At 37.8% G+C, this 14651-nt stretch overlaps 1 protein-coding gene across 1 annotated transcript in view; it reads left to right on the plus strand.

Moving 5' to 3' along the window:
* COL25A1 (collagen type XXV alpha 1 chain) overlaps nt 1–14651 on the plus strand; it is a 513960-nt gene that overhangs the window by 460028 nt on the left and 39281 nt on the right. The window contains exons 22-27 of the mRNA XM_080655171.1: nt 1536–1604; nt 2368–2412; nt 4253–4297; nt 5456–5533; nt 11529–11552; nt 12147–12191. Coding sequence (XP_080511297.1) covers nt 1536–1604; nt 2368–2412; nt 4253–4297; nt 5456–5533; nt 11529–11552; nt 12147–12191 — 306 coding nt within the window. The remainder of the gene's footprint in view (nt 1–1535; nt 1605–2367; nt 2413–4252; nt 4298–5455; nt 5534–11528; nt 11553–12146; nt 12192–14651) is intronic.

Here is a 14651-nt window from a genome sequence, read left to right on the forward strand (position 1 = left end):
AAAATCCATATATTAACCGAAGTGCTTCAGTCTCTAATCCCTGGGAAAGCTCTCGGAGCATCTTTTCCGTCTGCTGCATCCCTCAAGTCCCTGCCTTTCTCCCACCTTCTCCACTGGCCCACTCTCGTTGGGTCATGCTGAGCAGCCACCTTAGTCTTCTTTCATCCTTGCACTACTCTATCCCACCTTGCCTGCAAAACCATAACAGCTTCCCAGAGAGGGACTGATACAGATAAAGGTCTTGGAATTGAAAGCCCTATATCACCCAGCTAACACCAGACTGAATTCAAAGCCTGTTTGAGTACTGAATGCTGCCCATCATGCGGGAAGCCAGACAGTCTTCTGTGCTCAGGGAGTATAAAACGGCGGCGTCTTCCTGGAGGGTGATTGGGCAAACTTCTAATATGTTCATACTTTTTGACACAGCAATTCCCCGACTACAAATTTTTCCTTAGAAAATGACCAGAGATGTTTAAAGGATCACATACGAACATATTTCTACAGAAGTTGAAGATTGAGCACAGTTTTAAATTATAGCTCTTCCTTTTAAAAGCTTTGTGACTTTGAGAAAGTTACTTAACCTCTCTGAGCTTCAGTTGCGCCGCCTGTAAGACTGTGAATACTAACACCTTTCTCATCTGCCCTGTGGATTACATAGGATAATGCATGTAAAGTGTTTTGTGCAGTTCCTGCACTCATTAAGGGCATAGTCATAACAGCAATACTTATAAAATACAACCTACTCATCCTTCAGAACATGACTCAAGTCTCACCCTCAGGGGGCCAGTTTGGACCATTAAAAAGCCCATGGGTTTCTTCTTCTCTCATATGTGGCCTTATGCTCCTGAATTCTTGACTGTTTTGTTATGTGGACCCTGTCTAGGCAGATCAGTGGCTCCTTGGGGCAGTTGGCCATATTCATACTTCACAGAGCTGTGGAGAAAGTGAAGCGGTAATACCTATGTGTCGTGTGCTGCATTTATAAGTTATGAGATCAGTACTATAATTTTTCGTATTTTACAGCGGAAACTGAGGCTTTGGGGACTTAACTAACTTGCCTCAAAACCTGGAACTGATAAATAACAGACCCAGGATGTGGGATTACAAGAAGCCTGGCCACTATTAAGTGATGAGTTATGGCCATTACAAAGCCTTAACCACTTTGCCATGCTGCATCCGGGTAGTAGTGAGAAAGTGGCCACAGAATGAAAACTGGGTCTATTCCTGACTTGAGGTATCATCATGGCCCTTATCAGGTCCCTTTAAAGGTCTTCCATTTATTAACGTAGGTGTCTGACAGGCATGTACCAATTCATGTCCTTATCTATCAAATGGAAGTGATAATACAATGGATTGAACAATCATTTGATTAAATTAGATAATTCATGCTGCGATTAATACAGTGCTGGGTACATGATAAATAAATGGCAATTATATGCGTTCTTTAATTTTATTCAACTTACTTACTAATTTACACGTACCAGCTGGGGGAGAGAGAAGAGGGTTGCCATTTATGGTTTTGCATTTTGTGACAGGGTGAGCGAGGGGAGGCAGGGCCTCCTGGGAGAGGTGAGCGAGGGGAGCCTGGAACTCCTGGACCAAAGGTCAGTTATTCTTACATTGGAAAATAACATTCTTTGGTTTGGAAATGTGTGCCTCTTGATTTAGAACATAAAATAAAATTTAAAATTCCTCAACAAATATTTTATTGAGATGCACAAATAATTTATTGAAATACAAAACAGTTGGTTCTTTATAAAAAGGAATTTTACAATTTAACTTTCCTAATTTTCTCTCTTTTCAATGAACAAACGTAATAACACATCCAACTGTAAAGGGGGAATTACTGTCGTTAACACATTATCACTCAATGGGTATTGAAACATTTGAGAACATGTTGATATGTGTTGTATTTAGCTTTGATGCTAACTTGATGATAACACCTTGAAATTTATTTGACTGTTCAATCTTTATTCCTCTAAACTTCCTGCAAACTAATATGGTAACACTTTATTTTAATAACCCAGCCTAGATACCCAGGAAATGATTTACTCTTCGATGGAAAGGAAATCTATGCAAACACTATTGAGACTAATAAGAATCATTCACAGAGCTCTTCCCAGCCACTGGTGGGAGGGCAGTCTTCAGTTATAGTGGAATGAAGGTTGACGGGGAGACAAGGGAATGAACCAGTGATACTGTGATGATACTTACGTTTAGTGTTTTAATAGCCAACGTTACATAGAGCCATATAGTATGGCCGTTAAAATAAAGTGTTTCCATTTTTATGTCACTGATCATTTCTTTTCTCTGTTCTTACTACTCTGTCTCTTTTCTCTTTTTCATCTTCATATTCTCCTATAATAGGGGAAACAAGGTGAATCAGGAACTAGAGGCCCAAAGGGGTCAAAGGTCAGTAACCAGACAATCATTTTAATGTTACATGAGGCCTTCAAGAGCTGTGCTTTTGGCCTCTTCCACAGAGAATCATGTTTTAAATTAAACTCTTCCAGTAATTTCATCCCTATGATGATATTTCAGAACAATTGGTTTGTTTCATCTTGTTTTTGTGTGTTTATGACTATTCTTTAAGGGAAGTTTTAATTCCTGTTTCATAGAATAGTTTCTTTGGAAAAAATTAAGTACTGTACTTAATTTAACTTATGTATGGTATAATCTTATTTTTCATTTCCTGTCTTTGTAATAAATATTCCAATTATACTTTGCTTTTTAAAAAAATCTTCACCCGAGGGTATGTTTAGAGAGAGGAGAGGAGAGGAGAGGAGAGGAGAGGAGAGGAGAGGAGAGGAGAGGAGAGGAGAGGAGAGGAGAGGAGAGGAGAGGAGAGGAGAGGAGAGGAGAGGAGAGGAGAGGAGAGGAGAGGAGAGAGAGAGAGAGAGAGAGAACATCAATGTGAGAGAGAAACAGATCATTTGCCTCCTATATGCACCCCAACCAGGGATTGAACCTGCAGCCTAGGTGTGTGCCCTGATGGGGAATCGAACCCACAACTTTTTGATGTATAGGATGACACCCCAAACAATTTAGCCATCCGGCCAGGGCTACTGTGATTTTAGCTTAGTTGACTCCTTTCATTGCATTAAAATTTCACCACTAATTGAAATTCTTTTCTGTACCATGTTGTTTATAATATTTGCAGTTATCCATACATTTTTAGCAGAATCGTGTTATTTAAAATGCTATTAGCTAATAATATGGAAAATTGCTGCAGAAATAAAGAAAACAGAGCAGAAATTATTCTCTGTTTTCTCAATTTAATTATTATGGGTCAATGTGGATGGATAAAAATTATAATCCCTTTTCTTGTTTCTCTTCATTGGTCCTTACCCAGTTTATAGGAATATATAGAAAGATATATCAAAATGCTTTGAATTCCATTTAGACAAAGGTCTCTATAAATTTAAGGTTGTTTTAAAGAACCTTCAAATGTACACAGGTTCAAATCTCTTCTCCAATGTTTCTGTGTAGACTTCTAAGAATTTTGAGTGTTCTCAAAGTGATGTGGATGCAGTTTGAGACTTGGACTATTCCTTGTGTCTCTGCAGGAGGGGTAATAACACCATAAGTGAAACTTCAGAGATTTTTCATTTAGCATTTAAAAAAATGAGAGAGCTGCGTTTGCCCTGCCCCTGACCTTCAGCCCTGCCCACCAGTCCCAGCTAGCTGCTGTCCACTTCAGCACCTTCTGTGCTAAAATGCCTGTACCCACAGGAAAACTCTTCCTCAGATCTCCATCATCAGAGGAAGGCCTCGCTGGTGACCTTTCCCTTCTGATTCTCCCAGAATGAGCTCTCCATTCCTTCCCTGTCTCAATTATTTACACATTACCTCTCAGAGGAAAGATAACCAAAGTGGTTGGCTCTTTTTACCTTTGCCCCAGTTTTCATATAAAGGCAAAAACATAGCTCAGTCTGAAGGGTAACATTGTACATTGGGTGTCATGGAAACCACTTGCTTTGCTTTTGAAGATCCCTAGTGAAAGAGCTAACATATACATTGTTGTTCCAAGATACTCTCTTATCTGAAAGGGGAGTTTTAATTCACTGCAAGACGTACCTTAAAGAAGCATTTTCCATGTAGGTGGTATTGTTCTTCTAGTTGTGATTTTGTACTTCAGAAGTTTGTAATAAGGGTGCTGCTGTATGGTATTGAATACATCCTTAGATCTGAGATATTTCTAGACTGTTGGCCCTCCTATTAATTAGGTTTTTTCTCTTTTCACTGGTGAAAGGGTGAACGTGGAGACAAAGGAGACTCTGGAACCCTGGGACCAAGGGTGAGTGTGTCTCTCATCCCAGCTTTTGCCCCATATGCCCCCACAAACCCAGAATTAAAGTATGTATCTATGTGGCTTTTCACAAGGCACCTCAACTAATAATACCCAATAATAGCACCAGAGGGAGACTAGTGTAATTATTATTGATACCCCTTTCATATTATTTTCATTTTCACTCACAAGTGGCAATGAGTGGATAGATTCTAACACATAAAATGAGCTCAAGAGAAGAAGGTCTAAAGAACTCTCTTGATCTACTTCCCCTCTGCTAAACAAGCAATAGCAAGTCCATAGTCATCCAGCTAGTAGAATTTTCCATTTTTCTCAAAAAAGCAACCACCCCTATTTTCAGAGCCTTTTGTTAAAACACAGGCAAGGAATTAGGACATAACTAATGGAAATTCAGTGGCAGAGCTGATGAGTAGGGTAGAAATTTTAAAGATATATGTCTTCTTTGCATTCCCTCTTTGGTTTTATTTCAATGGAACTCTATTCCTGTTGGGAAAACCAGGAGTTTCCTAAGAACAGTGTTCTACCTTCTTAAAGAATGAGGAAGCAATCTTTGAGTTGTAAATGACTAGAAAAGGTTAGGGTTGCTTTAGTAAATATGGATAAAGCCAATGAATGTTTACAAGTTGAATCAGATTAGCCTACATTTTATAATTTTCAGAAAACAGTTTCAGAGATTGACTCGTACCCATTTTTTATTCATATTTCATATCTTTAACATGCACCGACAAGGAAGTTAGAAATGGTTCACCTCCTATGAAATAAGGACAAAATTCAAACATGACTATGTATTCTAAAGTGTGGTTGTGCCTTAGCCGGGAATTGATGGTCAAAGAGCTGCAAGTTGCTAATTCTGTTTTTGCCAAAGTCCCTTCTATATCCTAGCCCAGTGGTCAGCAAACTGCAGCTCACGAGCCACATGCAGCTCTTTGGCCCCTTGAGTGTGGCTCTTCCACAAAATACCATGTGCAGGCTCGCATGTACAGTGCGATTGAAACTTAGTGGCCCATGCGCAGAAGTCGGTTTTCGGCTCTCAAAAGAAATTTCAATCGTTGTACTGTTGATATTTGGCTCTGCTGACTAATGAGTTTGCCGACCACTGTCCTAGCCTAAACCACATGATTTCCTGTTGGTTGTTTTTTTCCATAGGGCCCACCTGGTCAAAAGGGGGATCAAGGAGCCACAGAGATCATAGACTATAATGGCAACCTCCACGAAGCCTTGCAGGCAAGTGACTGCTCCCTGCCACAGACAGTGACACTGATGAGCGTAAATATCAGCTTCCCTACCCCCCCAGGGATCCCAGGGGGCTCCACGGGTCAAACCACACCCTCCTCCTATTCTGAACCCATCTGCTCTTCTTGCCCCAGTTTATCCTCTTTATTTCCTAGCATTTTCAAGCTTCCCTTTCCTTTGTACCTTCAGATATGTGCAAGTCTTATCTGGTTTAAACCTTGTGTTTGTTTCACCAATCTTTGCCTCCTTGTTTAAAAAGCAAGCCAAGCAAAGCAATGAAAAGCCCTGTGGTTCTGGAGTTGAAGATGCCTGGGCTCAAATCTCAGCCCTTTTGCTTACTAAATGCATGACCTAGGCCTCAGTTTTCTCTAAAATGAGGACAGTTGTAGTATTTACCTGATAGGGTTGTTGTGAGCTGTAAATGGCTAAATGCCTGGCATTGAATAAATCCTCTATGGGTGTTTCTTATTACTGCTACCATTCAATTCTTTTTCTTCCATTAAGTGAAAACCATAGATTGTGTGGCATGTCTCCATCACTTTGCATCCTATTCATCCTTTTCATGCTTAGACTCCTGCATTCTAGCCTCTATCACCAGTCTATTGTAACTTCTCCTATAAAGGTCACTAATAACCTCTAGGTCAAGCACATTGTACTTATCACCCTTGACTTTTCTGTGACATTTATACTAAACCACCTTCCTTTTCTGAAACTGTTTCTTCCTGGTTTCTCTGATCCTCTACTCTCATTTCTTCCAGTTTTCATCTATGATGGATCCACTCTATCCATTCTCTAATTTTTGGTATCCTCAAGTCTCTGATCTTTTCTTGGCACATCACTCCATGTTCTTCTGTGTTATGACTGCTTCTAAATCTTTCACACCATGTCTGATCTGCATATATTTCCAGCTGCCTAGGAATATTTCCTCAATGGATGCACAATTGATTATCAACTTCCACCAAGATATGAAGTTAAACTGGTTACCTTTCCCACCTACCAAGTAATTCCCTTTCTTAACTTATTAGTTTCTGTTAATGATACCACAAGTTTTTTAATTTTTTGAGATAGAAACTTTAGAGTTCTTTTTTAATTATTCTTAGCCCTTCATCCATTATATCTCACCAGATGCTACTGTTTCTTTCTTTCAAGCTATCTGTTGAGGTTGCCCCATTCTATTCATTCCCAACTAAGTCCACATCCTATTTATTTCAGGTCTAACACTGAAATAAGCCCTCAGCCAATTCCTCTGCCCTAGTGCCTCCTTACTCTTCTAATCCATCCTGTACATCACTTCAAGGTTAATTTTCATAATTTTTACTATTTTGATGGTTTCAATCTTCTCAGAAACCAAAATGGACCCCCTTGCCTACTCTATCAAGCTCAAACTTCTCTACTTCTCTACCTGGCTTTTAAGGATCTATATTCCTCTGTTTCCTATACAGAATTTTCTATTTTTCCAGAACACATTTCCCCCTGAAGTGGTCCTATTGATCCTATCCATAAAAACCCTCCTCTTTTTGCCGTTCATCCCATCCTTCTTTTCTTTCTTTTATCCATCTAAGTCCTCTCCAACAATGCACTGCTGCCACCCAGATGAGATCCTCCTCTTTTAAACATTAGCAGTCAGGGCCCAGTAGCTTAACATTTAATTATTCTTTAAGTCACATAAGTTATTTAATCTTGCTGCTTACCTGACTGGAACTTATTTGGTGATGGGAAATCTGTCTTGTGCTTACTCTGCATCCCCCAACATGCCTGACACAGGTTTGGGCATAAATATTAAATATACTTATCTCATATGTACAATCCATTTATTTGCTTGAAAGACTCAACAGTTGTCTTAAATATTTGCTGTTTTCTATTTGTTTGGGGTTTTTTTTTTCTATCTTCATGACTTCACTAACATTCTCTAATTATTGTAGGCCTTCATTCCTATGAGTCTTTTGCTACAACTACCATTTTTATAGAATCTATGTTCAGCTTAGCCTACTTTTTCTGTTCTTCTCATTGGTATGTGTAAAGAAAAAGAGAAACAGAACAAGAAGGTTAGTTAGATGCACCTACTATGTTTTCAAAGTTCTTACTTATAAAATATAGGGACATATTTTGAACTTAATTTATTAACAATGTTGTAAATTTCCCTTATACTGCTTCCCATCATTCTTACTATAATATTTAAGAGATATCCATTGTCTTACCTTCCAAGAACTGCTCCAATATTATTGGCCATTTTTCAAAAAAAAATGGTAAAGGGGGACTTTTAAAGCATCTTGTGCATGAACAGGGACTGACATGGAGCAATTCCTATCTCAAGAAATTCAAAGACTTATGGTATCATTAACAGAAACTGGTTAGTTAAGAAAGGGAATTACTTAACCTAAAACTGAATTCTCTGTTTTGATCTCCCCTCTACTACTAATTAGCTAAGTCATTTTAGAGAAATCAATGTATCTATACTTCATTGACTGCATCTGGAAAATGAGGGTTTGATTAAACAGATTTTTTTCTAAGAGTCTTTAGATTCTAACATACTTAGGATTATTTTCTGAGTTCCTGAACCCTTTCTGCTGGTGTTCCTGAACACACTGTATTTTATTAAAATTGTGACACCTGCATCTTGATATGAAAGAATATCTGTGCTCAGTTTCTTCTTCTCACCATGCGTTCTGTATGACTGTAAACAAGTCAATATTCATCATAATCAACTGGTTCATATTTATATCTCAACCTCTAAAGATTTATTATTCTTGTGGGTTTGTTAGGGCAACTATATGTTATGCTTGTAAATAGTTTATAGTGTCATTGTTTTTCACTTCGAAACTATTTGTTTTCCTAATTATATACTCCAGTGCAGTGGTTGGCAAACTCATTAGTCAACAGAGCCAAATATCAACAGTATAACGACTGAAATTTCTTTTGAGAGCCAAATTTTTTAAACTTAAACTTCTTCTAAAGCCGCTTCTTCAAAATAGACTCACCCAGGCTGTGGTATTTTGTGGAAGAGCCACACTCAAGGCGCCAAAGAGCCGCATGTGGCTCGCAAGCCACAGTTTGCCGAACACTGCTCTAGTGGATAAGAGTCCCTTAAAAAATGAACTAAACTAAATAGCCATTAGACTGAAAGGAAATAGCAGACATTTATTTTTCTAGTTCTCTACCCAGTGATGGATTTTCAGTTTTGTTTAATTTTACTACTGCCTCCTCTAAAAATTCTGCAAAAAAAGTCTAGGAAAATTAGATAAATATGAGTATTTTACAGTTATAAAAATATCACATTACAAATATTTTACTGTTGCCTCAATTGTAATTTGTTATTTACGTGAACATTTGCCATAAGCCATTTATTTTTATTTAAGGTGGTTGCATTTCCACAATTTGCAGTAAAACTTCCCCATTTCCTACTCAAGCTTTTAAAAGTCCTCAATAGCATTCAAACTAAACCTGTTCTCTGGTGTAAATCATGGGTGATTTTAAGTGTGCATCTTTGTCAGAAAATAAAGGAAATAACCTCTAATTCTAAAGTGATTTACATAAGTATCTTAGGGAATAAATCACTAAGCAGCCTGCGAATGTCAACCAATTTAGTCACTCTAGCTCATGCTTCCCATTTCCCATCATGCCTCATGAGAGAATGGCATGCCTTTCTTCTGCTCTACCAACAATATTCTTGCTTTCAAGTCACAACTGAACTTCAAGCGAGAATCCTGCTGAGCATATATACCTTTAACCTAGAGGAACCAGATACAAGAAATCCAACATGAGCAAACATCTTTAGGACGTTTCTGTGTGTCTGCACATTAGTGCTTCAGGATGGCTATAAAAACTCTGGTTTTGAGAACTTAGCTTAGTGTTTTGTCATTTGTTCTTCTATTAACTGGATGGAACCTGCCCTGCCTTGTATAACTTTTAGGTCTCACAAATACAGTTATTTAACAAGATCATTTAAACCCCATCTGTTAGATAGCTCAGTTACCATTAATAATATTATTTTATTGTGCACCTCATTATAAAACATGCTGTTATATTTAAATTTATAAAAGAACTAGTTTTGTGTTTAGATTTAAAAAAATGAATTATATGTGGCACCTGTTGGAAAACCTTCAAGGGTTTAATTTTTAAGCTCATTTCCTTTTCTAAGGCCTTATGACTCTGTTTTCTAGTTAAAATTGCAATGTGTAATTGGAAGGCAATGATAAGAACGTATTTTTACTCTAATTTTCTAGCAGGTTTTTTTAAATGACTAATTTACCTATAGAAACAAAGAAGTAGCTTTCTCACAATCCTAAATTTGACTCTTGTTTAGGTGAATCCCATATGAATAAAGTAAGTGGTATCTGTATTTGGATTCCGGTCTAGGGCACATACTTTGGTTGCAGGCTGCTCCCAAGCCCAAGCCTGGTTGAGGCACGTGCAGGAGGCAACCAGTCAATGTGTTTCTCTCACATCAATATTTCTCTCTGTCTTTCCCTCTCTCTTCCACTCTCTCTAAAGATCAATGGAAAAATATACTCGGGTGAGAATTAAAAAAAAAAAAAAAGTACTGGTTGATTTTCTCCTACTATGTTTTCTCTGAAGCTGTAATGACCATAACAGATTTTATCATAGAGTACAAAATTGAATATTTATACATACACATAATACATTGTTTTCTAAGGAATAATGACATCATGTCACTAGAGACACAAGTGTTTGAGGTATGATAGATAACGTTAAGATTATTTTTTTCACAACAACAATAATAAAAAACAGCAACAACAACCTACTAGTAAATCAGAAATTGGAATGGAGTATTATTGGAAAACAAAGGGATGGTGCTAAACTGGTACTCACAAGTTTACGTGTAATTGGATAATGTTTCTCTGTTGGGACTGGAGTACCCCATGGAGAATGTTTGCCCCTCTATGGTTGCATAAATTGGTTATAGGTCCTATAGAACATTTAGCACAAAACATAAATTAGAAAATATTAACACAAAAATGATCCTAGATTTGCTCTGGCCGGTTTGGCTCAGTGGATAGAGCGTCTGCCTGCGGACTCAAGGGTCCCAGGTTCGATTCTGGTCAAGGGCATGTACCTTGGTTGCGGGCACATCCCCAGTGGGAGGTGTGCAGGAGGCAGCTGGTCGATGTTTCTCTCTCATCGATGTTTCTGACTATCTATCACTCTTCCTTCCTCTCTGTAAAAAATCAATAAAAGATTAAAAAAAATGATCCTAGATTAGGGGTCAAGTGGTTTAGAGATTTATACTTTCAGAGAATATATTTTGTTACAGAACTCTAGCACTTCACATTCAGAAACTAGATGAATCCCATGTCGGCTTCTATCTTTAGACATGGCACAAACTAAAAGAGAAAAAAAATACTACTTACACAATTAGATTGTTCAATTTTTCTCTAATTGAAGTACTCTAGAAGATCTAGAGATTGAATGAATGATGAAGTTTCTCAGGTCACAGTTAACTGACAAATCTCTAGTGTGTAGTATTTTACTACATAATTTTTAAAAATCAGGTGAATTAGCCCTGGCAGGGTAGCTCAGTGGGTTAGGTTGCGGGTTCAATCTCCATTCAGGGCACATGTAGGAGGCAACCAATAAGTACATAAATAAGTGAAATAACAAATGGATGGTTCCCTCTCTCTCTCTCTCTCTCTCTCACTATTCTTCTCTCTATATAAAATCAATAAATTAAAAAAAATAAGTAAATAAAATGATAAAATCAAGTGAATTAAAATTTTGATATTTTTTTCTTTATCCACAGATTTTTTAAATAAAATTCTAAAAATAATGTTTAAAGGAATCTTTATAATATACTAGTATTCTATTCATTTGAAGATAGGATTATATGCTCTCAAATTCTTGTCAATTCCTTATGAGTTATCAGTCTTGCCAAAACATATTCAAAACATTGGTTATTTCAGAAATGTATTACTGTACTTTAGCACACAAAATAGGTAACTCTGTCTTTATCAATACATTTTCCCAACAGAGGATTACCACCTTAACTGTCACGGTAACTCCTATTGCATGATTTCTGTGGTGTGTGGCTTTGTATTTGATGTTGATGCATGCTGCTCATAATGGTACTAATGTAGCAATTTTTTTATATGAGATTTATTTTTTCTTATATAAATAACCTTTTTCACATTTCCCCCAGTTTAACCACTTCATCTGTTTAGTGAAAAAGTCAAGAAAAAAAAGTTATTTTTCTTAAAAGTCTTTGACCTTATCTTAATTATACAGTTTTGTTTTTTAGTGTTTGGGAAAGCAAAGCCTTTTGGCGGGGAGGGGAGGAATGTGTCTAGAGGCACAGATAATATTAATAAGCTAATTCAACCCAAGAAGATGAATGTGAGACAGTAGCAATTTTACATTGTCTTGCAGTTCAAGTCAAAAGCATCTTCAGTATTATTTTGGCCTACGTGTTTGTTGATGTTTTTGCATATAAGTAGGTCTGCAACTGGTGAAATTTTCCTCCTTGCAAATCAATATTAGGAAATATTTGATTATGATAGAAATTAAGAAAGTATGTAATATACTTATTAAAGTATGAAATTTAATACATAGACTTGGTTCCCTTTCATAACTTTGTCTTTTCTGGATTTAGGGTCCCCCTGGACCACCTGGACCTCAAGGACTACAAGGGCCAAAGGTTATTCTTTATTTTACTTATTTCCATTTACCACATATGGTGCAAAGAATCCTTTATTAAATATTTGTATCTTTGCAAATCTATCTTACAAAATGCTGGAGAGCTGAGATCAGCAATATTGCTTAAAGGAGGTAAGAATAGAAATTGAGGTTTAGGTTGAAGGAAAAAGGATAAAAAAAAGGAAAATTATGTAAGAAGGGAAATAAATAGGAATGGCATTTAATTTAGGAGGAGGACATTGAGGAAAAGAGAGAATATTAAATAAGAGAAAAACAAGTTTTATGTAAATTATAAATGTAAAAAAAAAAACACTAAATGTGGTGTATGAAGAAAGGAAAGTATTTAAATAGAGGAGAATTGAAGGAAAATGTACTCGGACACTAAAAAGGATCCTTCCCTCCAATTATTTTATAATAAAAAGAATAAGGGATGCATTCACAATGACAATTTTAGAAATCATTTGAGTCATTTTTATAGCATCCCGTTATTGTATATATTCAGACATTCTGCCATTTAAATCTTATCTAATGAAATATACATGGTTATATCTAAAATTTGTTGCTTGCATTAGCTTTCTCCCTCCAAACTAAAGTTTCATTATTCGATCAGTTAACACATGGCCAGTTACTCTGGCTTTTCAGAACTAAGCTATGTGTGTTGAAATATGACTTTCATCACTGGATTTTTGTGGGCAATTCAGGTAGTTTAGTAATCCATCTTTTGTTTATGCCTCTTAAGGCAGTTTATTTGCTAAGTCTATCATACATACACAGACATGTACACGTACACACACACACATCAGCTTTTGTACTTTTCTCTTTCAAGATACTTGAGAACAGAACACTAGCATATTTTTCAATTATAAAAAGAAATATAAAGTAAAATAGTACTGAGGTCCTTGGCTATGGGAAATATATTTGAACATAGATCTTAATTTCAAACAGATTTCCTGTATAAGAGTGTACAGTTTAGGATTTTTAACTTTCTATTTCTCCACCACATTCTGGTCCCTAAGAGATGTAACACAGCCATATATAGCCTTTGTTCCTAGTGAATAAGTCGGCCTAGATTCATATTCTTTAATAAGTTTGTGAGCTGGACTCCACAACCTAAAAAGAAATATGCAGATCTGTTTTCCTCTATGTAGAGTCAACCAAGGTCTGAGTTCCTTGTTTCATCTCCTCACTTGACTGAGTCTCCAGAAACAAAATTGTCCCCCGTGCTAACTGTGCACCTCATTCCCTACAATCCTCCACAGCTTCTAGGACTTCATTTTTCTTTACAGCCCAAATGCCTGCAAAAGCCCAAAGGGTGCCCATCCCTTGGCCCACAGGGGCAAAAAGGACCACCTAGCTGAGAGGGCGATATCATTAAAACCTGCATACCCTGGTTTTATAATTCAATTGCTATTCATTTATTAATTTAACTAGAGGCCCGGTGCACAGATTCATACACCCAGTGGGATCCCTCGGCCTGGCCTGTGCCCTCTCGCAATCTGGGACCCCCTTCAGGGGATGTTGAACTGCTGGTTTCAGCCCAATCCCCGCAGGCCAGGCCGAGGGACCCTATCCGTGCATGAATCTGTGCACCAGGCCTCTAGTATGCATGTAAGACCTTTGGTTAATCTCTTCCTGCCCTCTCCCCCACTTCCCTCTGAGATTCATCAGTCTGTTCCATGTTTCCATGCCTCTGCGTTGAGTGTCTGCCCCCTGGTGGTGATTGTGAGTCATAGCGAGCGGTCAAACAGTCAGACGGTCACTTAGGCTTTTATATATATAGATTATTCAATAAGTAATTTTTGAGCCTCTACTCTGTACTAAGTACTAATATCTAATAACAATACTAAGGTATAGTAAGGGGTTTCAACCAGGGGATTATATCCTGAGGAGGGAGATAGGCAGGTAATGGCACAATCATCTATATGTATAAAAGGCTAAGTGACTGTCAGACCGGCTAACCAGGTGGTAGGTATGATGTGCACTGACCACCAGGGGGCAGATGCTCAATGCAGGAGCTACCGAGCTGTGGTGACTTGGCAGCATCAGTTCTCAGATGACACACCCTGGAACCAGAGAGAAGAGAGCCCGATTCCTCACAGGGCTGCTCGATTCCACCTTCGGCCATGGGTTATGTTGTTGCCACCTTCTGATTAATTTCTTTTCAATGTGCACGAATCCATGCACTGGGCCACTAGTTTATAAATAAGAGTGAGTGCTTTGATCAAGATGCAAAATAAGAAGGCTGTCTCAGCCTTGGGAGTCAAGATTACTTCAAGCTGAAACAGAAACAGGAAAATTGACCAAATGAATGTCTAGACAAGGGGGTGAGGGAAGGCAGTTAGTCATACTCCCTCTTACCCCACCATTCTTCCCACTGTGCTGTCATTCTGCCCCACCCCTCACATCTCACAAGGATCTTGTAATTGAGGTCCTGGGTTAGTTGATATAGTCCTTTGTGTGT

The sequence above is a fragment of the Plecotus auritus genome (genome assembly GCF_963455305.1).
Source record: "Plecotus auritus genome assembly, chromosome: 1".
In the NCBI taxonomy this organism is placed as follows: Eukaryota; Metazoa; Chordata; class Mammalia; order Chiroptera; family Vespertilionidae; genus Plecotus; species Plecotus auritus.